This window comes from Triticum aestivum, chromosome 4D, assembly GCF_018294505.1.
Source record: "Triticum aestivum cultivar Chinese Spring chromosome 4D, IWGSC CS RefSeq v2.1, whole genome shotgun sequence".
NCBI lineage: Eukaryota > Viridiplantae > Streptophyta > Magnoliopsida > Poales > Poaceae > Triticum > Triticum aestivum.
The window spans coordinates 590,045-615,454 of record NC_057805.1 but is presented as its reverse complement, the minus strand read 5'-3'; the positions used below and the strand labels follow the sequence as shown (position 1 = coordinate 615,454).

The 25,410-nt window shown below is 48.0% G+C and overlaps 3 protein-coding genes across 5 annotated transcripts; 2 read left to right on the top strand and 1 right to left on the bottom strand.

Moving 5' to 3' along the window:
* Window positions 1–361: 361 nt before the first annotated feature.
* LOC123095548 (uncharacterized) lies at window positions 362–5,446 on the top strand. 2 transcript variants are annotated; one of them, XM_044517044.1, is made up of 9 exons: window positions 362–575; window positions 666–1,270; window positions 1,425–1,500; window positions 1,621–1,696; window positions 2,074–2,157; window positions 2,838–2,959; window positions 3,494–3,740; window positions 4,526–4,589; window positions 4,684–5,446. In XM_044517044.1, the coding sequence occupies exons 2-9, from the start codon at window positions 754–756 to the stop codon at window positions 5,226–5,228; spliced, it is 1,731 nt and encodes a 576-aa protein (XP_044372979.1). In that variant the 5' UTR covers window positions 362–575; window positions 666–753; the 3' UTR covers window positions 5,229–5,446. The 2 variants fall into 2 exon arrangements, with proteins under 2 accessions (XP_044372979.1, XP_044372980.1); XM_044517045.1 differs by having other exon boundaries at window positions 362–587.
* A 1,229-nt stretch (window positions 5,447–6,675) lies between these two features.
* On the bottom strand, window positions 6,676–8,173 carry LOC123095546 (cell wall protein PRY3). Its single transcript, XM_044517043.1, has one exon. The coding sequence runs from the start codon at window positions 8,073–8,075 to the stop codon at window positions 6,855–6,857; it is 1,221 nt and encodes a 406-aa protein (XP_044372978.1). The 5' UTR covers window positions 8,076–8,173; the 3' UTR covers window positions 6,676–6,854.
* LOC123095545 (P-loop NTPase domain-containing protein LPA1 homolog) lies at window positions 8,143–12,483 on the top strand. 2 transcript variants are annotated; one of them, XM_044517042.1, is made up of 8 exons: window positions 8,143–8,566; window positions 8,687–8,952; window positions 9,532–9,613; window positions 10,034–10,041; window positions 10,149–10,420; window positions 10,625–11,374; window positions 11,531–11,653; window positions 11,820–12,483. In XM_044517042.1, exons 2-8 carry the CDS (start codon window positions 8,706–8,708, stop codon window positions 12,234–12,236), a joined length of 1,899 nt encoding a protein of 632 aa, XP_044372977.1. In that variant the 5' UTR covers window positions 8,143–8,566; window positions 8,687–8,705; the 3' UTR covers window positions 12,237–12,483. The 2 variants fall into 2 exon arrangements, with proteins under 2 accessions (XP_044372977.1, XP_044372976.1); XM_044517041.1 differs by having other exon boundaries at window positions 8,145–8,566; window positions 10,034–10,420.
* Window positions 12,484–25,410: the final 12,927 nt, after the last annotated feature.

Genomic DNA, 25,410 nt, shown 5'->3' with positions numbered 1-25,410 from the left:
GCGCACGCAGAGCCGCGGTTGGAGGAAGATTGGCTGCGAGGAGGGAGGGAGGGGGGCGTTTCTCATGAAAGCGTTGACTGGAGAAAGAAGAAGGAGCCGGGGGTTGAGATGCCAGATGGGATGGACCCGTCTCACTGCATCGGGCAGCTGGGCCGCGACCGGGCGAACAATTGGGCAAGAAGTTTGAGTGGGTGGTAAATTTTCCTGCAAAATAGAATAGAGTAAAATGAAATCATATGCAAAAAAAGAAAAGAAAATAGAAATAGAATAGAGTAAAATGAGATGATTAGAAAAAGTAATCTCAAAAGGATTTTAGATTTTTCTTCTTCTTCTACTAAGGATGAAATGAAAACGAGCAGAAAGAATAGCAACCGGACGGACGGACGGACGCCCTGCCCTAGCCAGCCTAGACAGACACTCCCTCCCCTGGAGTAGTGTAGATAGGTACTAGTACTAGATAGAGTCGGGGACGGAGACGGAGACGGAGACGGACAGCTCCCCGCCGCCGCCGCCTCTCCTCTCCTCTCCTCTCCTTATAGGACGGACGGAGGAAGAATCAACAGCTCCACCCGCAGGTACAAGGAGAGGTAGATCTCTCCACTTTGTTTTAGTTGATTTCCGCTCCTGCTCTCTCAAAATTTCTTTCTTTCTTTCTTTCTTCCCAGCCCATGATTCAAGGGGGCACCAGGCTTGCTGCTTGCTCTTGATTCTGATTCTGATTCTGAATCCCCGAAGAGATAGAGACAGAGACGGATGGAGGAGTTCATCAGTCTCGGCGGCGACGAACCTGAGCCTCGCGCCTCGGAAGATCTCGACCAACCCCAAGTCCAAGCCCAAGTCGATTTGAATCTGAATCTGAATCACGCACCACCACCAAAGACGGAGACGGAGCCTCTGCCATCCCACCACCAGCCACAAGACAGCGGCGTCGTCGTCCTCGAGGAAGGCCAGATCGCCTGCCAAGAATCTTCTTCTTCTGCTGCTGTCCAAGATGCGCAGGCCAAGGCCCAAGAAGAAGCCCTGCTGCGAGCAAATGGAGTGGGGCCTCCTCCCCCATCCCGCCAACAACCGCAGGCCACAAAGGCCGCCGCTTGTGATGACATCATCGATCTCGAAGAAGGCCAGGTTGAGGACATGGACCTCTCCGACGACAATGCCGTAGTCGTCGTCGTTACAAAGCAGCATGGTGCTGTTTCAGCTGAAACACCCAAGGGCAACAATGTTGGGCCTTCCCTTTCGACACCGACCAGCGCCTTTATCGACCAAAGCCGTATCCTCTTTGACATGTGACTAACTTATTATTCCTCCTTTGTTTCCATCTTTTTACCATCAGCTGTAGTATATTGACATCAAAACAGTTATTACCAATCGGATCGTTTCTAGTACATGTTTTTGTTCCTTGATGATATTTGCGTCGTCTTCAGCCACAAGAGGAGTTAAAAGAGCCCGTGCCGAATCAACCGAGCCCTCTGTCCGTGTAGTCTACAACAACTTGACAAGGTCCGTTAATCATGACATGCTTTTTATTCTGAATGAATAGTATCTAACTATGACAGCGCATTGCATTTGTTAGTCCTTTTATCCTTACATTTTTTAATTTCCCGATACATGTTGTTCCAGGGAAAGCAAAAGGAAGCTCATGGAACTGATGCAACAATGGTCCGAGTGGCAAGCTAGAAAGCAGCACGCCTCGACGGTACTGTTCCTTATAACCATGGCTTTTGCTGCTATGCTAGTTTGTTTTGCATAAATCAACTTTATAATCTTTATTCCCATGTCAGCACAGCAGCTCTCCCGCTACGGTTTATTAAATGAGAGCTGTTTACATCGATAGGATATGGGCACCAGAGAAAGATTAACAAGAAAATGGGCATGCCAGAATTAGTTTTGGTTCTTGTAAATTATTGTTTCCCTCAGTGCTATTATTATTGCTTCACTGCCAAAATATAATTATTGCCTTGGCCAATAGAAGAAAATAGTGACTTGTAGAGAGTACATTTGAAAAAGTGCTGAGCACCAGATTCCCCTTTGTTGATAATTAATTATTGTTTGTTTTGTTTGTGAAAATGGCAGGAAACTGTGGAACAAGTCTTGGACTGTGGTGAAGAGACTTATTATCCAGCATTACATGTTGGTTCAGAGAGATCCTGTGCTGTGGTATGTATAAGCTCGCCATTGTTATCCTTCATAAGCTCAGTCTGAAGATTAAACCTCCAACTGAATTATGGGATTGCTGTTACAAAACTTTGGTTGGCCTGTTTCCGATTAAATTCATTCACTAAAATGCACATCGAAGACATGCTGCCATGCTGGAGTTATACGAGTTCTGTTTCCTGAAAATTGTAATTCTGCTACCTGCAATGTACTGTACCTGTTATGAGCATCAAGATATAGCACCACCTTTACATTTACCCAGCCAGCACACGAAGCAACCACTCATTTCCAGATGAGGACGGTGCTAACAATCCCAGAGACTGATATATTATTTCACTGAGGCTCCAGATTAGCTAGATAGCACATAGTTGATTAGTTGCTTCATTTGGTTCTTACTTTCGGTATCCCCTTTAACATTTAGGAAGACATAGCATTGTACGAAAAAGAAAATTAAGGCATAGGATTGTCCTAAAAAAGGAAAATTGAGTAGTACTTGGATATGAGATATGACTAGTATCAGGATAGGATACAATCAGTAGTAGTGGCAGCAGGATAGATGTATGTCTTTAGGTCTTAATTATCTTTGGTAGGTGTTGCGTTTGAGTTGAGATCTGACTTGTGAATTAAGTTAGTTAGAATCTAATAATTCTACCTTCTGTTTTATTTTGTTTCTTATTGAGAAGTCATTCTGGGTGGATAGCCAAGCACGAGGAAATGCTGCTGTGGATGATGGTGCGGTGCCACTGTATGATCGAGAATTTACATTGGGTTCAACTCCTATGGGTGATTCATCAAACGCTGAAGGGTATTTATGAATTCTGTCCATATACCGACCTTGCTCTTATTTTTATGCTCTGATCTTGCATTACCTGGTAGAATTAAAATGCCATTTGTGAGTGACATTGCATTCAGCATGACTGTTAAAGTTCCATCGCCTTTATTCCTAAATATTTTGGGCAAGCAACAAAGCTGTATTTACGTGCTCGAGTCTTAATACTAGTTTCTGCGTGACACCAATATGTTGTAAATTAATGATGTATAAATATCACCAATTTGATTTATTCATAGATGTCATATTTTGATCATCAAATGTAATCTGCGAATAATCTTTGTCCTGGTACCAATATATTCTGAGACTATGAATAGATGATTGAAGACATAGTAACTAGTAACTCCAAAGTTAAAAAACATGAAGCTGTCTGTTCATATTTCTCGTAGTTACTTCCATTTGGCGTTTCTTGTCTTCTGATGATCTTTCTCATAGCTGATCCCTAATTATAGCATTAGTATACCTTTACGTGGATCCGCAACATGACATGCCTCGTTGTTTCTCTGGCAGCAAGAAAGATAAGGATGATTCTCGCTGTTTCAACTGTGGTTCGTATAGCCATGCTCTGAAGGATTGCCCAAAGCCTCGTGACCATGTTGCAATTAGCAATGCCCGCAAGCAGCACAACTTGAAAAGGAACCTATCTAATGTTGGTAATCGTGGACAAAATCGGTACTACCAGAAGACGCCAGGCAAATTTGATGATCTCAAGGCAGGAGTCCTGGGATCTGAGACTAGAGAATGCTTGGGACTCAGGGTAAGGGATGCGTTCTCTTTTTCAGTTAAAGTTTGTTTCACTTGATTTTGTTTGGCCTTCTTGTTTGTTTTCCATTTTTCATGATTAGCATATATCAATTTTTCATTGTTGTTAGGATATACCAATCTTTAGTTGAAATGTGAGATGGAAGGACCCATCTTTTAGCTTCCACCTGTTAGCTTAATTAAACGATCTGTAAATATGTGCATACACGAGCTGAAAGCAAATAGCTGATTATATTCAATACATCAGCCATCATAGCTATATGTACATATTCTTTTTCTTTTGAATTTTAGTACTCCCTCCGTCCCAAAATTCTTGTCTTAGATTTGTCTACATACGGATGTATCTATTCACATTTTAGTGTTAGATACATCCGTATCTAGATAAATCTAAGACAAGAATTTTGGGACGGAGGGAGTAGCATGGATAAACAAACGGCAACATGTGTCAGTCCAACCGTTTTGTTGTCTGATTATTGTCTAGGGTTAAATGATTTTGTCGTGAGTACAGCATCCTTCTTTCGGTATGATCAACCATGACTAATTAAATTCCGTACAAATTCTTGAAATGAAGTTTGAAATCCTTTTGTAATCAGCCAATCGCCTTAGATGTTCTCACCATAAAATAGTTGGAACAAGGGATGGTTTCGTTGCTAGAGCACTGGTTCAGTTTTGTGAACTCAAGTCTCTCTTGTCACTTAGAAACCAATAGCAACACTGCCCCAATTAATTTTTATGTTAATTTCCACACGTTTCTTTTTCTGAGTATCGCAATCCATGCAGGAAAATGACCCGCCGCCGTGGCTGCACAGGATGCGTGAATTGGGTTATCCTCCAGGTTACCTAGGTAAGCATTTGTGAGTCTTGTTGCTCTCTGACTGTGATCTGCAATATTCAGGTCGTTTCTCGAGTCTCATTCCTCTGTGATTGTGATATCTTAGATGAGGTGGAAGATGAAGACAAACCATCTGGCATCACCATATTTGGGGACGGGGAGGTGAAGGAAGAGCAGCAGCAGCACGAGGAGGGAGAGCTTCCGGAGAAGGGCGAAGCATCCCCACCTCGCAAGAGGATGACGGTGGAGTTCCCTGGAATAAACGCGCCCGTCCCAGAGAACGGCGACCCTTGGCTCTGGGGCAGCGCTCCTCCGCCCCCTCTTCAGTCCTCCTCGGGCCGTCACAACCAGCACTCGTCATCAGATTCGAGGGATAGAGCTCCTCCTGCTCCTCCAGGCGTTGAGCATTACTCGTCATCGAGGTATCACTCATACGACTACGGACCGGCGATCCCTGGTGCCGGAAGAAGAAGCTCATCTGGTTATGACGATGGTGCCTGGACCCCGAGCCCTTCGTTTTCGAGCAGGCAGCACTTAGGGTCGGGGGGATCGAGGGAGAGGGAGAGGGAGAGGGAGAGGGAGAGGGAGAGGGAGAGGGAAAGGGAAAGGGACAGAGAGAGGGACAGGCACTACTACAGCAACAGGAGGTGAATGGAACATGTTTGTGTAGCTGAGAGACCTCAATTTTGTTTAGTACCAAATTTACCAGCAGTTGAAGAAGCCTTTACCTATCTATCATGTCATTGTTGGTATACTAGACATTGCATTACATGGCTGTGGTTTATAACAAACCAAAAAAAAAAAAACAGCCTCTCAGAATGAATATTCGTTAGCACTTGCAATATCACTGTTTAAGCTTCTTATGTGGATGTTATTTTGTCAAGGATGGTAGTAATGAGCAAAGAAAGGCCAAACTAGTACTACAATGTGGGCCATTTTACCAGTGTTACAATGTTTGTTCATCTGGATGATGATCAAAGCCCAAAGTAAAAAAGAAGTCCCACACAACATAAGACGTTTACAAAATCGTCTTATATTGTGTGGGGCGGAGGGAGTGAAAGAGAAGACAAACTCAAAGAAGCACCGTCATTCGTCCGAGCGCCGCACCTGCGAGGACTAAAATACCTAACAACGACTCACCGGAGCAGAGGTATCGGGATTCTTCTCCCGACCACCAGCGGCTAGCAGAGGGAAGGTGAATCCATGGATTTGTTGATGAAGCCTGAAGGAGAGAGTTTGTCCTAACCGTAAGGGAATAGGTAAGGAGAAGCCAAAGACGTGTGGTGCATATTTGATTTGATGAATGAGAGACAATGTATGTGAAAAGAGAAAACAGAAGGTCAGCCTCTTGACCAATGCCATCACTGTTTAATTCCACTGGTCTTAGTAGAAAGCGATAGATGATGGAGGAAGAATCCTCGTCCTCTTATCTGCTGCAGCAGCCTCATTTGTTAAATTACAAGATAATTTGAAAATAGTCAGTTTTTTGGTTAAATTACAAGACAATATTCCCTGGTTAATCACTAAATCTCACTTAGATGCATGACAAGTGGTGGAAACTGCTTAAGTAGTAAAAAGTGTGACCCTCCTTGTAAGGGTTGCTCTATCACATGACATCGGGAGCTTTGGGAAGAGAAGCTGTACACGCGTCCTCCTCCTCCGCCTGCCTCGCCACGCCTTGCCTTGTCACGACGTGTTGTGGGAATGACGAGCCGAGCCTTATTTCTTTTTACCGGTCAAGAATGGTTAATTGATTGTGGATTGATTAACGAGTCACTAACGAAAGTGCCGCTGCCCAAGACGGAAATAAGGTTTTTGGGAAGCGTCTCGGCGCGACTTCTTCGGATCCGTCCTCCTCTGCTTCCACTACTTTCTCAGCATCGCCCCCATGGCCGACGCTTCCACTACTTGCTCTGCATCGCCCCCATGACCGACGACGCCGCCGCCAAGAAGAAGGCCACGGACGACGCCGAGGGTGCTGCTGTCGCTGCCGCGTTGGCCTGGCCAACCGGAGGGTGTGATCTACTCATCCCTCATTTACGTTCATGTGCTAGCCTACGTATATGCTGTGTTCATATATGTTTCGATTCCTTGTTCGTCTTGAGCAATCCGAAAATCGATCAGTCGACTGACATTTAGCAATTGTGAGTATCTTTTATCAAATCGAATTTGCCTTTCAAATTCGCAACTCAAATGCACGTATTTGACTTGAGAGACAGTGGATGGATGTGAAGAGAAGAAGAAGAAAAAAGTCAGCTTTGGATGAATGGCTGCTATCTATCGCGGCGCGAGGGCGACGGAGGAAAGGTCGTCGGAGGGCGGCTGCAGGGTGCGCTCCCACGCCCGGGACTCCACGTACAACCGCGACACCTTGCCCGCCACCCACGCCATCTCCGGCCGCTCCTTTCCCTCCTCGGCATCGGCATCGGCGGCGCACCGCAGCCCCACCTCCACTAGCCTCTCCGCGGCCGCCACGGGGAACGAGTCGCTCAGCTGCCGGTCCACCCAGCTCCGCACCCGCCCGCTCCGGACCGCCTCCGCCGCCGTGTCCACCACCGACACGCGCGCCAACTCCTTGGTGGCGCGGTCGAACCGGTAACGGCTCTCCGCCGCCTCCCCCGACAGCAGCCCCAGCAGCAGCACCCCGAACGCGCGCACGTCCGCCGCCTTTCCCTTGGACGGCTGCTCCTGGTTGTCGGCTTCGGCGTCGGCGTCGTCGTCTGGGGCGGCGAAGTGGCCCGCCCCGAAGTGGGTGAGCACGGCGCGCACGCTCTGGCCGCCGTGGGCGTCGGGGACGAGGAGCACGGCCGACGGCGAGACGCGGCCGTGCGCGGCGTCGGCGTGTGCGTGCGCGTACTCGATGCCCTGCGCCACGTCCACGGCCACCTGCACGCGCGACAGCCACGTGCGGAGGACCACGCTTCTACTGGTGCTGCTGCCGGCGCGGGAGGACGAGGAGGTGGAGGAGGAGGAGAGGTATGCGGCGAGGGTGCAGGCGCCGGTGGGGAGGGCGTAGGCGAGGTAGACGTGGGCGCCGGCGGGGCAGGCGCCGAGGAGGCGCGCGAGGCTGGCGTGGTGGTAGCGCGCGACGCGGGCGAGCGCGGCGGAGGCGGCAGCGGGCGTGAGGAGCGGGAGCGGGCGGAGCTGGAAGAGCGCGGCGGGGCTGGAGCGGAGGGAGCAGCGCCAGAAGGTGTCGGAGGAGCCTCGCTTGGCGAGGAAGTTGTTGGTGGCCGCGGCGAGCTCCTGGAAGGTGTAGAGGACGGGCTGGTCCGGCAGGGAGGCGCGCGCCGCGGCGAGGCTGGAGCGGCTGGACCTCGACCTGGAGGAGGAGGTGGAGGCGGTGTTTGTTGTTGTTGTTGAGGTGGCGGTGTGGCGGGGTCCCGAGGAGGTGGAGGAGGAGGATGCGGTGGCGGTGGAAGGGGATCGGCGGCGGCGGCGAGAGGAAGAAGGAACGGTGGTGGTGGTGGTTGGGAGAGCGTCTGAGCTGGACTTGCACATGGTCTCCTCTCCTCTACTCTAGATAGATAAGCAACGGGTGCCTATGGGTTTTCCTTTTCCCCGTCGGCAGCAACTAGAAGACGGTGGATCTTTCTGTTTTTGAGGCAAAGGTTGGAGAGCAACCCTAGTCCTTTGTTTTTGTTTCCTTTCCTTTGGTTTGTGCGCGGTGCGTGCTCTCGCGTGGACGGTGTCGTGTCGTGTCCCCCTACCCTGCCCTGCCCTGCCAACGTTGTGTTGGACCAACGACCCGACCCACAAGACAAGATCAAACATTCATCCAAGAAAAGACCCGACTTTTCTCCTCTCCTCTCCCCTCTCGCCTCTCCGTCCGACTGCGTCGCCAGCGAATCGAATCCATGGCCGGCCACGCCAAGCTCCTCCTGTACATTGTGGTGGTGGACGAGAGTGGCGCCTCCTCCTTCCGCTACACCCGATCCCTCCTCCACAGCACGCTGCAGCTCATGGGGTGCAAGCCCAGGCACGCATTCGAGGTCTCCCTTGTCCCTTCTTCTTTCCCCTCCCCTCCCCTCCCCTCTTGGATTCTGATTTTGATGATTTCGATCTCTCTGATTGGATTTCTCTCAATCAATCGAATGAAAAAACAAAAAAAGATTAGCCGGCGGGTGTTCGATGTGGTCCGCGGCGACCCCGCGGAGATGGAGATGCTCATGGCCATGTCCCAAGGTAAAAGAGGGGTGCAGCGGTACGAGCTGCCGGACGCCGCCACCAGCCCCAGGCAGTTCCAGTTCGAGCTCTACAAGCGGCGGACCACGGTGCTCATCCCCAGGGACCTCTTCCTGCACCTGGTGTGCCAGGCCCTGGCCCTCTACAAATACCTCGCCCCAAACCAGAGGAACCACCTCACCCTTGCCTGCAGGTCTGCCAAGTCCCTTCCTCATTCACTAACGTCTACCAATCTCATACAGTACATGAGGAGGAATGTTTTTCCAATCTTCTCTTTTAACAAACATTTCATGAGTAGAGCAGAGTAGTAATCTACTCCCTCCGTCCCATAATATAAGAACGTTTTTGACACTACACTACACTAGAGTCAAAAACGTTCTTATATTTTGAGACAGAGGGAATTCCTACTCCATGCTTACATACATTATTTATTATCAACACACACTCACTGCTTCTTCTGTATGTATGTATGTATGTATGTATGTATGTAGTCTATCACATACGGAGTATATTACAAAGTGGCAAATTACTTGTTGCCATCTAATCTCATCTCATCTCATCTCATCTCATCTGGTCTCATCTGTCTGTCAGCAGCTAAAACCATATTGAATTTTCCTTGTTTGCAATGCCACTTGTTTAAATTCCATGCCTACGGAGCATCTCATACGTTTGCTTCTGCCTCTGAATTTCCACACATGCCTGCCACTCAGGGCCAAGAGAGGAACCAACTTTCAAAGGAATCTGATATTATTCCTTTATAATCTCTCCCTAGGATTCGAGAAAGAAAAGAGTCCGTCACGGTTCTTCTATGCGGAACAACTGGTTGCGGCAAGTCCACCCTTTCTACTTTGCTGGTACACTCACATCCCCCCTTTTTTCTATCTTTCCTTTTGCATTCTTACTGTATCTACTGCTGCCACAACCATTCTTACACCAGCTTATTTATCATAGCTAAATAATAAACTGTAGAGGCAATTTTGCAGCCTGTCAATGCCACCAGGATAACAATGGCCCTTGCCCCGTCAACTTATACTCCCTCTGTCCCAAAATAAGTGTCTTATTATGGGACGGAGGGAGTACGTACTGCTTAGGCTATCAAGAATTAAATTCCTTCTCAGCTAGCTGGTATATAACAAATTTGGCCTATGAGCAAGCAGAAACACTAAACTATTTCTTCACAACACCAGAGCATCATGCCCTGTGCACCCAACTTTATTGTCTCTCGTTTCAAAATTATAAAGCATTATATTCCAATGTATGTATCTGTTCAACAGGGGAGCAGGTTAGGGATCACCACTGTAGTTTCCACAGATTCCATTCGCCACATGATGCGGAGCTTTGTTGACGAGAAGGAAAACCCCCTTCTCTGGGCATCCACTTATCATGCAGGTGAATGCCTCGACCCGGTGGCTGTTTCTGAAGCAAAAGCCAGGCGGAAAGCAAAGAAACGCTCCGGCGTCTCCAGCAACTCAGGTATGGATTATGAGGGCAGTGGAGACAAGGCTGAGGGAAAACCAATTGGGAAGAAACAAATGGCTATAGAAGGTTATAAGGCACAGAGTGAGATGGTCATCGACAGTCTGGATCGGCTTATCACCGCGTGGGAAGATCGCAAAGAATCGGTCGTTGTTGAGGGTGTTCACTTGAGCCTTAATTTTGTGGTATGTGCTGCTGAAAACCATAATACTGTTCCCCCTGTACATTTATTTTCCTTCTATTCTTGCCCTTTCCAATTATGTCGAAGATGCTCTGTTTTCAGTTTCTTTTCCAGTCAAGGTGGAATTATAAGTTCACGATCAATCTGTTCTTATGCCCCCCGTTATATTTATTTAGTATGAATTTGTCAAATAATTCCAATATTTCAGATGGGCTTAATGAAGAAACATCCATCAATAATTCCCTTTATGATCTACATATCCAATGAGGGCAAGCACACCGAGAGGTTTGCTGTACGCGCAAAGTACATGACGCTTGACCCAACCAAAAATAAGTATGTCAAATACATCAACAACATTAGAACCATCCAAGAGTACCTCTGTAGCCGAGCTGATAAATACCTAGTTCCCAAGGTAAACAACACTAATGTTGACCGGAGCGTGGCTTCCATCCATGCCACCGTCTTTAGCTGCCTCCGCAGGCGAGCTACTGGAGAGCAGTTGTATAACCCTGACACAAACACTGCAGCGGCTGTAAATGAAGAGTACAAAAACCAATGTGTTGCCAACTCCATGAGTTCCAAGGGGATGTTCAAATTAATCCAGCGCCTAGGATCCTCAAGGAAGCTCATGGCCATCGTTGATGTGGATGGATCCGTTTCAAAGGCTTGGCCCGTTGAGTCAAGCGATGGAGATGGGAAAAACGGTTCCCAAGGTGGCGGAGACCAGAAATCTCTAGGAAACCCAATATATGGACCTCTGAATATTGGAAGGGCGGAGTCGGTGAATCTCCAGTTTGGCTCCTTTGGAATAAGTGCATGGCCTACCGACACAGGCTGTACAAGTCAAGCTGGAAGTGTCGACGGCTCGTGGATCAATGGTAATGAAGGCAGTAGCAGCAGCCATGTTGCGTCTTCCTCCGGCGGCTCCCCTAAGAAGGCCGATGGACATCATAAAGAGGTAAGTAGCAATTTAACTTCCTACTATCTGGCAGCATGAACTTGTCTGATCTTTTTGGCACAACTTTCTGTCAGTGAACAACAGAGAAACACCATCAGATTTGTTAGTATCTTATAATTGCTGATATATTTATTTTTGTTTGCCGGGGACTCCTAGATTAAAGAGTCAGCAGCAGCATCTGGCAGTGACGACGACGACGAAGAAGAAGCTGATGTTCCGCCTAATTCAGGGAGTGATGAGGACCTAAGTGAAGAAGATCACGACGAAAACCACGATGAGGTGAGGCGTGGAAGTCTATTTATTAATATCTTTATTTTGAGTTAACAAAGCGTTTTTTTCTTCCTTTTCTGGTCAAAATAAAAAATAAAAAATGCTTGACAAATTGTTACTACACTAAGTTGCTTAACATACATACATACATATCTGTGGGTGCTTTGGTTGGCAGATGGAAGGGTCTGTGGACGAGGACTGCAACAGGTCCGATGAGGAATACGACGACCTGGCCATGCGGGACAGTATGGAGAACGGTTATCTGAGCGACGACGGCATCATGGTGCACACCGGCTTAAGCAAATGCCTGAGCAACAGGTTTCCGGACGGCAGCCAGCATAATAACCGCGGCACGCCGAGGAAACTGCGAAGCCTGTCCAAGGTTGATACCACTACACATGTTCCTGACACGGCGCGCTCATGTGCTGCCGCTGCCGCTGCTACACCTGGTGGCAACAGAAGCACGGGTAGGAAGTGGAGGCGGTCCCTGAGCGACAAGATCAGTTCGCGGCCGCGGAGCTGCCCCTCTCTCGCGGAAGTGGCGGCCAAGCCCAAGGGCTCAGCTGCTGTTCCAGTGGTTCCTCAGTCTTAAAGAGTCCTGGCTCCTGGGAGGTAGGCCTATATCTTCTATATGGTTGATGTAATAATAATAATAATGAATAATGAATAATAATAGCAAGGGAAGGGAAGGGAAGAGTTGCATTGCATTGCATGAAGGTAGTAAGTATAATATGTGCATGCATGATGTTTGTTTGTTGGGAGGCTGCAAAGGGGAGGGGAGGCCGGATGACAGATGAATGAATAATGCAAGAGAACTCCCTCTAACCGGTTAACTTGCCCTAGTAGCATTTTGTTGTTTCTTTCTTTCTTTCTTCCTGTTTTGGTCTAGAATTGAGAGTCTTTTTATTGTGTGTGTGTGTGTGGTTCCTGAGTCTTAAAGAGTCCTGAGAGAGAGGTAGGCCTATATCTATATGGTTGATGTAATAATAATAATAATGAATAATAATAACAAGGGAAGGGAAGGGAGAGCAGGGCATGGAAGAGCTGCATTGCATTGCATGAAGGTATTGATAATAGGGTATGCAACTCCCTCTAACCGGTTAATTTGCCGTAGTAGCATTTTCTTGTTTCTTTCTTTCTTCCTTCCTTGATGTTTTGGTCTGGAATTTAGAGTATTTTGGTTTTGCACAGGGCATAGAAAAGTGTCACAGCCCTAGCTTAGCCTTTGCTTGTCCCTGCATGATCATCATGTCATCATGCCTAAATTTCATTTAAATATGAAATGGGGGTTGAACAAACCCTAGCATCAAATTAAATCAAATAGGCTCAAGTAAAATCTTTTTCAATGAACCCAAAATGCCCTTAAAAATGTCCATAATTCATGGAACAAGGTGAGAACCTAAACCAAAAATGGTGGACATTTTTCCAGGACATAAATGGGCTTTGAATTAATCCAATATGTATTTGAATTGGAGCTTTAAAATTCTATAAATATTTTTACAGCTCCAAATATTTTGAAACTTGCTGAGGGTCTCTGAAATAATTCAGTTAGTGCCCATAAAAAGTTTCAAAAGTTTACAAAAATGATTTAGTGCTTGAACTAAATCAAAACAGATTGAAATAAATAGAAAACAGTAATTAAAATAGAAAACAGAGAAGAAGGGAGTACCTGTAACTTACCTGGCCGAGGAGAGAAGCCAGCCCACCAGGCCCATGTGCCAATCATCCTCGTCCTTGCGCCAGAAAGACGCCGGCGCGTGCCCGACGTGCGCCGCGCCACCTCCACGCTGCCTGCATGTGTGCCGACTCTTCTGAAGATGCCATGCAGCCGCCGGAGCCGTCTAGCTCTTCCTCTCTCTCCCTGGAGCTCTTCCCCCTCCTCTGGTTCCCTCTCCCTCGCTGTTCCCCACCTCACCAAACCGCGCCGCCGCCACTGACGAGCTCCACCGACGAGCTCCACCACGGCCACAACCACTCCCTCGCTCCCTCTCCGCGTCCCCGAGCTCCGCCACGACCCCGTGGAGCAACACACCCGACGCACGCGACCAGAAGAGGCCCCAGTCGACCGGAGCGTCGTTGTCTTCACCTCCGGTGCCCAGAGATCGACTCCGTCTGTGACGCCCGGATAATCAAGTTACAGTAAAACTCTGCTAACGATGCCACGTCACCATGATCACTTAGTTAACCTCGGGTTAGTTCAAAAAAACGATTCAAAATTCAAATTCAAATTCAAGTCAAACAACTAAAGTTTTCAAAAGTCAAAACTAAAATGTTCTCAATGTGACAAATAAATCATGGATATTATTGGTGGAGAAAAAACATCTTTATAAAATAATTAAATACCCCAAAGTGATTAAAACAACAGCATAAACAATTAATTATACCCCTATTATATTTTACAAAATACTAAATTATTTTAGCTAGGTGCCAAAGTTATTGTGGCAGTAGTATATTTACAAATACTAAGTTGGGTGCTGGTGATAAATTTTACAAAACTAAAATAAAAAAAAATAGATAAAGAAAAGAAAACAGAAAAGAAACAAAAAAAAAAAAGAAATAAAACAACCCCCCCAAGCTGGACCGAACGGCCCAGCTGGCCACCGCACCGGCCGGCCCACCAGGCCCAGTCGGGCCTCCTTATCCCTCCCACCCCCGAAACCCTAACCCCCACGCGCTCCACTCCCTCCCCGTTTCCCTGGATCGGGATCGATCCCCCCCACTCCCCTCGCTCCTCTCCTCCCACTCGCCTGTACTGGATCGACGGGAGGGACCCGATCCCGCGCCGCCCCGCGCCCCTGACGCCGGCGCGCGTCCCCGACGACCTCGCCTCCCCGCTGGACTCCCTCTGCCCCCTCCCGATCTGGATCGGGGGGATCCGCCCCACTGCCGCCGCCGCACACCGTCGCCGCCTCGTCCCGCCACTGCTTCGCCGGAGCCGCCCACCGTCGTCGTCGCCTCCTCATCCTCCTCCTCGAGCATGCTGCCGTTCCCCTGCACCGCAAGTGAGGCCCGGCCTCTCCTCCTCTCTCCCCCGCTGTCGCTCGATCTCGTAACCCCGATCGCTGCACGCACTCCGCCGCGCCACCGCACGCCGCCCCTTCGCCCGACCGTGCTCGCCTACGCAGCTCCGCTGCCTGCGGCTCCCGCCCGCTGCCATCGACCGCCGCGCTCGCCGCATCGTGGATGCGCCTGACCCCTTCCCGTGCGCGCCTCGCCCACGGGGGCCGCTCCGTCTCCACGACCGGCGTCGTTTGCGCGCGCCCCGCACTCATGCGTGCCGCTCCCGAAGACGTGCAGCTGTGCCGCACCAAGCCGCCCCATCGCGCCACCACTGCCTCTGCAAGCCGCGCGCCCGACGCCGCCTGCGCCCATTGCGCGCCCGCGTCGACCACCGTCCCGCTCCCCCTGTCCTCTACCCTGGCCGGTACCCTCCCCCGCCGTCGCCGGCGACCTCGCCTCGCACCGGGCGGGTTGCGCCTCAGCGCCAGGTGCCCGCACACCCGCCCCGCAGCGCCCAACTCGGGCGCGCCCCGCGGGCCAGTGCCCGTTTGGGCTGTGCCCGATAGCCCAGCACCCGGTTGGCCCCCTGGCCCAATGACAAGTGGGGCCCAGCCCCCGTGAACGTTAAAATAAATAAATAAAAATTAAAAAAAATAAAAAATAAATAATAATAATAATAACTTAATTAATAAAAATTAATAAATAAATAAGTAAAGAAATTAAAAATAAAAATAAAAGTAATTAATTAATTAGTTAATTAATTAAGTGAATTAATTAGTTAATCAATTAAGATAATTAATTAGTTAATTAATTAAGATAATTAATCCTGTTTAAATTAATTAAACAGTAATTATTTAGCTAAACACTAATTAACCTAAACAGTGAATGACAGGTGGGTCCCACTGGACCCACATGTCAGTTTGACTTAGTCAACCCTTGTTGACTGCTGATGTCAGCATGACATCATGCTGATGTCATAAATCCAAATTTCGAATTAAATTAAATAATTAATTAAATTCTAGAAATTAATAAAATCTTTAGAAAATCATATCTTTTAATCCGTAACTTGGGTTAAAATATTTTCAACATGAAAGTTGCTCAGAACGACGAGACAAATCCGGATACGCAGTCCGTTCGTCCACCACACCTCCCTAACCTATCGAACTCGCAACTTTCCCCCTCCGATCCGACTGTCCGAAAACGCGAAACATCGGGAATACTTTCCCGGATGTTCCCCCCCTTCGCCGGTACCACCTACTGTCGCGTTAGGATACACCTCGCACTGTTCATTGTCATGTCACGCATCGTCATGCTTATGTTTGCATTGTATTTACTGTTTCTTCCCCCCTCTTCTCTCCGGTAGACTACGAGACCGACACTGCTGCTGCCCAGTTCGACTACGGAGTTGACGACCCCTCCTACTTGCCAGAGCAACCAGGCAAGCCCCCCCTTGATCACCAGATATCGCCTAGTCTTCTCTATACTGCTTGCATTAGAGTAGTGTAGCATGTTACTGCTTTCCGTTAATCCTATCCTGATGCATAGCCTGACATTGTTGCTACAGTTGTTACCCTTACCTGCTATCCTACTGCTTAGTATAGGATGCTAGCGTTCCATCAGTGGCCCTACACTCTTGTCCGTCTGCCATGCTATACTACTGGGCCGTGATCACTTCGGGAGGTGATCACGGGTATATACTATAAACATTATATACATGACACATGTGGTGTCTAAAGTCGGGTCGGCTCGAGGAGTACCCGCAAGTGATTCTGATGAGGGGGCTGAAAGGACAGGTGGCTCCACCCCGGTAGAGGTGGGCCTGGGTTCCTGACGGCCCCCGACTGTTACTTTATGGCGGAGCGACAGGGCAGGTTGAGACCACCTAGGAGAGAGGTGGGCCTGGCCCTGGTCGGCGTTCGCGGATGCTTAACACGCTTAACGAGTTCTTGGTATTTGATCTGAGTCTGGCCATTTGGTCTATACGCACTAACCATCTACGCGGGAGTAGTTATGGGTATCCCGGCGTCGTGGTATCAGCCGAAGCCTTCTTGACGTCAGCGACTGAGTGGCGCGCGCCGGATTGGACTGGAACGCCACTAGGCTAGGTCTGCTTCCGGCCGCGTACGCAACGTGCAGGTGTGCATAGGGCGATGGGCCCAGACCCCTGCGCGCATAGGGTTAGACCGGCGTGCTGACCTCTCTGTTGTGCTTAGGTGGGGCTGCGACGTGTTGATCTTACGAGGCCGGGCATGACCCAGGAAAGTGTGTCCGGCCAAATGGGATCGAGCGTGTTGGGTTATGTGGTGCACCCCTGCAGGGAAGTTTATCTATTCGAATAGCCGTGTCCCTCGGTAAAAGGACGACCCGGAGTTGTACCTTGACCTTATGACAACTAGAACCGGATACTGAATAAAATACACCCTTCCAAGTGCCAGATACAACCCGGTGATCGCTCTCTAACAGGGCGACGAGGAGGGGATCGCCGGGTAGGATTATGCTATGCGATGCTACTTGGAGGACTTCAATCTACTCTCTTCTACATGCTGCAAGATGGAGATGTCCAGAAGCGTAGTCTTCGATAGGACTAGCTATCCCCCTTTTATTCTGGCATTCTGCAGTTCAGTCCACTGATATGCCCCTTTACACATATACCCATGCATATGTAGTGTAGCTCCTTGCTTGCGAGTACTTTGGATGAGTACTCACGGTTGCTTTTCTCCCTCTTTTCCCCTTTCTATACCTGATTGTCGCAACCAGATGCTGGAGTCCAGGAGCTAGAGATCCCGAGGATGATGCTACATGGAGTTCGTCTTCGAGGAGTAGTTAGGAGGTCCCAGGCAGGAGGCCTTGCCTTTTCGATCGTTGCCATTTTTGTGCTAGCCTTCTTAAGGCAAACTTGTTTAACTTATGTCTTTACTCAGATATTGTTGCTTCCGCTGACTCGTCTATGATCGAGCACTTGTATTCGAGCCCTCGAGGCCCCTGGCTTGTATTATGATGCTTGTATGACTTATTTATGTTGTAGAGTTGTGTTGTGATATCTTCCCGTGAGTCCCTGATCTTGATCGTACACATTTGCGTGCATGATTAGTGTACGGTCAAATCGGGGGCGTCACAAGTTGGTATCAGAGCCAACTGCCTGTAGGAATCCCCCTTTCCAACTCCTTGGCCGAAGTCGAGTCTAGACATTTCAAAAACTTTTACTAACATGGCTGTGTGTCTTACGGGCCCACGTCGCCATTGGGTGATATTAGGATCTTTTACTCCTTGCCTATACTCTGGGACTCTGATCTCTCTTCTATTCGGGTTAAATGAGTTTACTAAATCTAACATTAGGATCTCGTTATCACTTTCACCCGGAGAGCCCCTTATCACTGATGATCGTCTGTTGCACGTGAAGACCCTGAAGATACTCTCCGGTGACAACCCGAGAACTTGTGTTCATCGCTTTTACAATTCCCTTTCATCGATAAACTCCTATGGATAACCACGTATACTCGCCATTCATACAATGTTTCCCAGTTGATATTACAAGATACCCCGAAATTCTCTCTGTTGTTCCGAGAATCCTTTGAGCTTACTGCCTTGCTGTTCTTTGTCACCTGAATACCCCTACGAATAATTCTCGCACTTACCGAGTATCCGGTCATCCCCAGTTGATTCAAGTATTCCACAATAGTCTTCAAAATACTATTCGATCTTCCGAAAATCCTCAGGAGCCTATTGCTCTTGAAATTCTTGTTTGCTTGCATTATGGTTAATCCCAAAATTCTCGTAATCTTATTGGCATCTCTTGTCATTATCATTTTGAGTCCGTTGATTCAATTTGTTGCGAATGCTCGCAATCCTCAATCATATCCTAGAATTCATTCTTCCGGCTCAGACGTCATGTTAAACGTGAGCTGGATCTCGACCAATCAAATCGTCATCGATTGTACCCCTAAGCCTACTCAACTTATCCATCCTTGATCAGAGCATTGCTTCTGATCCCTTGAATTTGAAATTATAATTCCTTTGCATTGAGCTTTGAGTTAGTCAGTTGCTTCTATAATCCAATGCCTTTGCATTGTTACTTCCTCTGGTTGTGTCCCGATGCTCACATCAGCTCTGTTATGGACCAACATATCCTTTAATGGATTTTATCCGACAATGTCCTTCATATTAAATAAGCTTGTGAGCTTTTCCTCGGATACATGATGCCTTTGGTAAATTGTATCCTCTGCTTTGTGAACCATGCCCTACTTTCGAGCTGGTATTATTTACTCCGAAGCTTGTGGTATAAGTTCCTAAGATGCCCTGATGGGTTGAACCTATGCTTTCCTTAAAATGTGTGAACTCGAAAGTTTTCACGAGTCATACTCTCCTGGTATTTTGCCATATAGAATTTCAACACTACAACTTCATCGAACGCGAGAAGTAAATGAAAGGATATGCATTGGAGAAGTGGGAGTCGACCTTGAACTTTGTGTTCATGCCCATGGACACGATGTAGATCTTATCATTAAAAGCTTCTCTTAAATTAATTATTCCCTTGGTATAAGTTCATCTTAGATCTGGGATCTGGCCTTTTGCAATCGTGGTTCCGACCATGTTCTCCTTTAAATACCATTTCTCGTGCAAGTTTAAGCACTTGTCTTCTATAGAGCAATACCCCAATCCACCCTCTACTTTGATCTGTCGTCGAGTATTGCCCCCTGGTATCTCGAGACTATCACGGAACCGCATAACTTCTTATGAGTTCTTCATCAAGCACTACATTCTCACGGATTACTATTTTTCCTGGGTTTTGAGTGGTTAATCACTCGAGTACCCCGATAATTGCATCGAGTCCGCACTACGGTTCAACAACTTTTAGTAATGTTCCTTACTTACGAGTTTGTACCCGATCGCGTCATTCCTAGCCTGTTTGGCTATATCATTCTCTTGATGATTTTAACTGTGCTACCTGGTCCTTATTCCCGGAGCACCACTTTCGACGATGAGCTAAGCTTATGTCGATTTTCCTCGTCATATCGTTTCACCTCGAACAACAAACTTGACCCCGAGTTTGTGTGCTACCCGTGGTTCCAATAACCTTCCGCTTTCATCATTCCTGTGACTTGATGTCATCTTCGATCAATTACATCTTCTTGAAAACCTCTCGACAAATTTGTCGTGATCATTGTCAACAATTTGACTTCTTCCAAGTTGTGTGTCGAAATTCAGGATGAGAAATTCCATCCTTGCCCCTCGATGAATTATGTTATCATCGACAATATTCTTACCTCCCCCCAACACGAACTTGTTCATATTTTGTGATGTATCTTGATTTCCCCTGCTATCCAACTTATGTTATGTTCTACCGTGGAGTATTACCATTTTTGATGTCAAGAATGTCGTGAACATTACTCCACCTCTTAAGAATTCTTGGTACAGTGATACTTCTCACCATCACCATTCTTTCTTGGTCCCCGTGTAGTTTCTAAACGAAATACCGACAAATGGTCTGTGATGTGTAGATTCTAAACTTCTAGCAACCCTAATGCTTTGAAGTTATTGGTCTATAGTTCCATTCTACGTCTATGGCTTAATGAATCATCATTCAAACGTTGATCGTGCTACCTAGCCCATATTTCGGGTGCACATTTCAGCCAATGTTTAACTGTGTATGTTTTCCTCGAGCATACATCATTAAGTCATTCGATCTAGCAAATGTTATCTCCTTGTTCACATAGTTTTGGAAATCCATCTTTTGGAAGTCTCAATGGATTGTCGCTGAGTCAATCAGTCACCTCCTCACCTCTCCTTGATTTAATTATGAAACCTTGTTCGGAACTCGCTTCCATAGTTCATCTCCCGAGAATCTTCGATGTCGTTTCGACAATTTGTGTTGCACCTTTTCTTCTCAGGCCTCCTAAGTCTGAGTTATCCTGACACCAATCAGATCTGAATCTCGGTCAGATATGATGGTTGGAACATATTTCCAAGAGTTATAACATTGGCCTATTTATGACCCGGTAAGGTGATGATACCCAGCACACCTGGCGGGAGGCCCTATTGTTATAAGTTTTTCCTTTAGCAATGTTAGCTGTTCTTCCATGAGGAAATTGTAAGACTTATTCTATAAGTTGTTCCTGATGGATCCTTTTTGTTTCCAAATTATGATCTTTACCTGTTGACCATGTCAATGCTATCACAAAGCATGCCTATGGTACTCCGATATTCAACGGTAACATTCAAGCACAATGCTAAATGTTTCCTGCACAATTATCCAAACACCGCTGTATGGGTAATGTCATGAAAATTCTCTCCCATACCTAAAGAGTTTTCTACATTATATCATGTCATGGATATCATGCTCTGCTTGTCCTTGGGAAGGATATACCCTTGAAATATGTGTTTACACACATTTTTCTTTCCATTCTTCTGTTTAATCTGATAATCATATTTTCCTTTCCATTGTTTGGTTTAACCTTTCTGGTGATCTATATGATCTAAGCAGTAATATTCTCCTGCTTATGTAAACACCTCGGTGTACAACTCTGTCAGTAAGACCATGTTACTATTGTTAGTGACATTTCGGTAACCACCGATGGACGAGAACTTTGCCTAATGGTCCGCCTCGTTTCAACGAGCAGGAAAATGGTTCTCTTCGTCCCTCGCCCTTGGTACCGACGATGTTGCTGACATATAATCGACAGGCTACCCTCTGACATGTCTTACTATTATGACCGTGCAAGATGTCACCGTTCCTCCTACTTTTAATCCACATGGTGGGCCCATAACCCACAGTTCCACAGGATCGAAACCTGACTCTCCTGTGCACCCCCTGTTCCCAAATTTATTCATCGCGCGTGGCCTCGTATGTAATTCACGGACCATCGTCCTACTGATCTATACTGGCATCAGACATAATACTTATTCCGATTGCTTTGAACCCCTTTCACACTTTGTTTCAGGCTTCGAACGATTGCCTACCCGTTGAAACTTCTCATGGTACTTTCTTACTTGCTCTCGGCTTTTCTTAAGGTTTAGTTCGAGAGATACTTTCCGCCACCTTCCCCGATGATATTGACCAGATAATAAACCCTGCAGAAGTCCGTTCCTCCAGAATACCCCTTACTCTGTCGTAAGTACGATGGAGTTCCCGAGGAAACGACGACAACTTTATCATGATGATCTGAAACAGCAGAATGAAGACATCAATGTATTGGACCAGCCTCTTCGAGAAGAGCAAGCCAGGATGAGAAGACCCGCTAGATTCGTTACCAAACCTTCCCCCTTACTCCCCTCTTAAATCTCGGGACGAGATTTCTTGTAGTGGAGGAGAATTGTGACGCCCGGATAATCAAGTTACAGTAAAACTCTGCTAACGATGCCACGTCACCATGATCACTTAGTTAACCTCGGGTTAGTTAAAAAAAACGATTCAAAATTCAAATTCAAATTCAAGTCAAACAACTAAAGTTTTCAAAAGTCAAAACTAAAATGTTCTCAATGTGACAAATAAATCATGGATATTATTGGTGGAGAAACAACATCTTTATAAAATAATTAAATACCCCAAAGTGATTAAAACAACAACCTAAACAATTAATTATACCCCTATTATATTTTACAAAATACTAAATTATTTTAGCTAGGTGCCAAAGTTATTGTGGCAGTAGTATATTTACAAATACTAAGTTAGGTGCTGGTGATAAATTTTACAAAACTAAAATAAAAGAAAATAGATAAAGAAAAGAAAACAGAAAAGAAACAAAAAAAAGAAATAAAACAACCCCCCCCCCCAAGCTGGACCGAACGGCCCAGCTGGCCGCCGCATCGGCCGGCCCACCAGGCCCAGTCGGCCTCCTTATCCCTCCCACCCCCGAAACCCTAACCCCCACGCGCTCCACTCCCTCCCCCGTTTCCCTGGATCAGGATCGATCCCCCCCACTCCCCTCGCTCCTCTCCTCCCACTCGCCTGTACTGGATCGACGGGAGGGACCCGACCCCGCGCCGCCCCGCGCCCCTGATGCCGGCGCGCGTCCCCGACGCCGCCCCGACGACCTCGCCTCCCCGCTGGACTCCCTCTGCCCCCTCCCGATCTGGATCGGGGGGATCCGCCCCACTGCCGCCGCCGCACACCGTCGCCGCCTCGTCCCGCCACTGCTTCGCCGGAGCCGCCCACCGCGTCGTCGCCTCCTCATCCTCCTCCTCGAGCATGCTGCCGTTCCCCTGCACCGCAAGTGAGGCCCGGCCTCTCGTCCTCTCTCCCCCGCCGTCGCTCGATCTCGTAACCCCCATCGCTGCACGCACTCCGCCGCGCCACCGCACGCTGCCCCTCCGCCCGACCGTGCTCGCCTACGCAGCTCCGCTGCCTGCGGCTCCCGCCCGCTGCCATCGACCGCCGCGCTCGCCGCATCGTGGATGCGCCTGACCCCTTCCCGTGCGCGCCTCGCCCACGGGGGCCGCTTCCGTCTCCACGACCGGCGTCGTTTGCGCGCGCCCCGCACTCATGCGTGCCGCTCCCGAAGACGTGCAGCTGTGCCGCACCAAGCCGCCCCATCGCGCCACCACTGCCTCTGCAAGCCGCGCGCCCGACGCCGCCTGCGCCCATTGCGCGCCCGCGTCGACCACCGTCCCGCTCCCCCCTGTCCTCTACCCTGGCCGGCACCCTCCCCCGCCGTCGCCGGCGACCTCGCCTCGCACCGGGCGGGTTGCGCCTCAGCGCCAGGTGCCCGCACACCCGCCCCGCAGCGCCCAACTCGGGCGCGCCCCGCGGGCCAGTGCCCGTTTGGGCTGTGTCCGATAGCCCAACACCCGGTTGGCCCCCTGGCCCAATGACAAGTGGGGCCCAGCCCCCGTGAACGTTAAAATAAATAAATAAAAATAAAAATAAAAATAAATAATAAATAATAAATAATAATAATAACTTAATTAATAAAAATTAATAAATAAATAAGTAAAGAAAATAAAAATAAAAATAAAAGTAATTAATTAATTAGTTAATTAATTAAGTGAATTAATTAGTTAATCAATTAAGATAATTAATTAGTTAATTAATTAAGATAATTAATCCTGTTTAAATTAATTAAACAGTAATTATTTAGCTAAACACTAATTAACCTAAACAGTGAATGACAGGTGGGTCCCACTGGACCCACATGTCAGTTTGACTTAGTCAACCCTTGTTGACTGCTGATGTCAGCATGACATCATGCTGATGTCATAAATCCAAATTTCGAATTAAATTAAATAATTAATTAAATTCTAGAAATTAATAAAATCTTTAGAAAATCATATCTTTTAATCCGTAACTTGGATTAAAATATTTTCAACATGAAAGTTGCTCAGAACGACGAGACAAATCCGGATACGCAGTCCGTTCGTCCACCACACCTCCCTAACCTATCGAACTCGCAACTTTCCCCCTCCGATCCGACTGTCCGAAAACGCGAAACATCGGGAATACTTTCCCGGATGTTCCCCCCCTTCGCCGGTACCACCTACTGTCGCGTTAGGACACACCTCGCACTGTTCATTGTCATGTCACGCATCGTCATGCTTATGTTTGCATTGTATTTACTGTTTCTTCCCCCCTCTTCTCTCCGGTAGACTACGAGACCGACACTGCTGCTGCCCAGTTCGACTACGGAGTTGACGACCCCTCCTACTTGCCAGAGCAACCAGGCAAGCCCCCCCTTGATCACCAGATATCGCCTAGTCTTCTCTATACTGCTTGCATTAGAGTAGTGTAGCATGTTACTGCTTTCCGTTAATCCTATCCTGATGCATAGCCTGACATTGTTGCTACAGTTGTTACCCTTACCTGCTATCCTACTGCTTAGTATAGGATGCTAGCGTTCCATCAGTGGCCCTACACTCTTGTCCGTCTGCCATGCTATACTACTGGGCCGTGATCACTTCGGGAGGTGATCACGGGTATATACTATAAACATTATATACATGACACATGTGGTGTCTAAAGTCGGGTCGGCTCGAGGAGTACCCGCAAGTGATTCTGATGAGGGGGCTGAAAGGACAGGTGGCTCCACCCCGGTAGAGGTGGGCCTGGGTTCCTGACGGCCCCCGACTGTTACTTTATGGCGGAGCGACAGGGCAGGTTGAGACCACCTAGGAGAGAGGTGGGCCTGGCCCTGGTCGGCGTTCGCGGATGCTTAACACGCTTAACGAGTTCTTGGTATTTGATCTGAGTCTGGCCATTTGGTCTATACGCACTAACCATCTACGCGGGAGTAGTTATGGGTATCCCGGCGTCGTGGTATCAGCCGAAGCCTTTCTTGACGTCAGCGACTGAGTGGCGCGCGCCAGATTGGACTGGAACGCCACTAGGCTAGGTCTGCTTCCGGCCGTGTACGCAACGTGCAGGTGTGCATAGGGCGATGGGCCCAGACCCCTGCGCGCATAGGGTTAGACCGGCGTGCTGACCTCTCTGTTGTGCTTAGGTGGGGCTGCGACGTGTTGATCTTACGAGGCCGGGCATGACCCAGGAAAGTGTGTCCGGCCAAATGGGATCGAGCGTGTTGGGTTATGTGGTGCACCCCCTGCAGGGAAGTTTATCTATTCGAATAGCCGTGTCCCTCGGTAAAAGGACGACCCGGAGTTGTACCTTGACCTTATGACAACTAGAACCGGATACTGAATAAAATACACCCTTCCAAGTGCCAGATACAACCCGGTGATCGCTCTCTAACAGGGCGACGAGGAGGGGATCGCCGGGTAGGATTATGCTATGCGATGCTACTTGGAGGACTTCAATCTACTCTCTTCTACATGCTGCA

Excerpts from the sequence above, each read along its gene's own strand:
- LOC123095548 (XM_044517044.1), top strand. The coding sequence starts at position 754 with ATGGAGGAGTTCATCAGTCTCGGCGGCGACGAACCTGAGCCTCGCGCC. Across the intron at positions 1,271-1,424 it reads CGCCTTTATCGACCAAAGCC|CCACAAGAGGAGTTAAAAGA; the intron begins GTATCCTCTTTG and ends CGTCGTCTTCAG. Across the intron at positions 2,960-3,493 it reads GATTCATCAAACGCTGAAGG|CAAGAAAGATAAGGATGATT; the intron begins GTATTTATGAAT and ends TTTCTCTGGCAG.
- LOC123095546 (XM_044517043.1), bottom strand. The coding sequence starts at position 8,075 with ATGTGCAAGTCCAGCTCAGACGCTCTCCCAACCACCACCACCACCGTT.
- LOC123095545 (XM_044517041.1), top strand. The coding sequence starts at position 8,432 with ATGGCCGGCCACGCCAAGCTCCTCCTGTACATTGTGGTGGTGGACGAG. Across the intron at positions 9,614-10,033 it reads CCACCCTTTCTACTTTGCTG|GGGAGCAGGTTAGGGATCAC; the intron begins GTACACTCACAT and ends TCTGTTCAACAG. Across the intron at positions 10,421-10,624 it reads ACTTGAGCCTTAATTTTGTG|ATGGGCTTAATGAAGAAACA; the intron begins GTATGTGCTGCT and ends CCAATATTTCAG.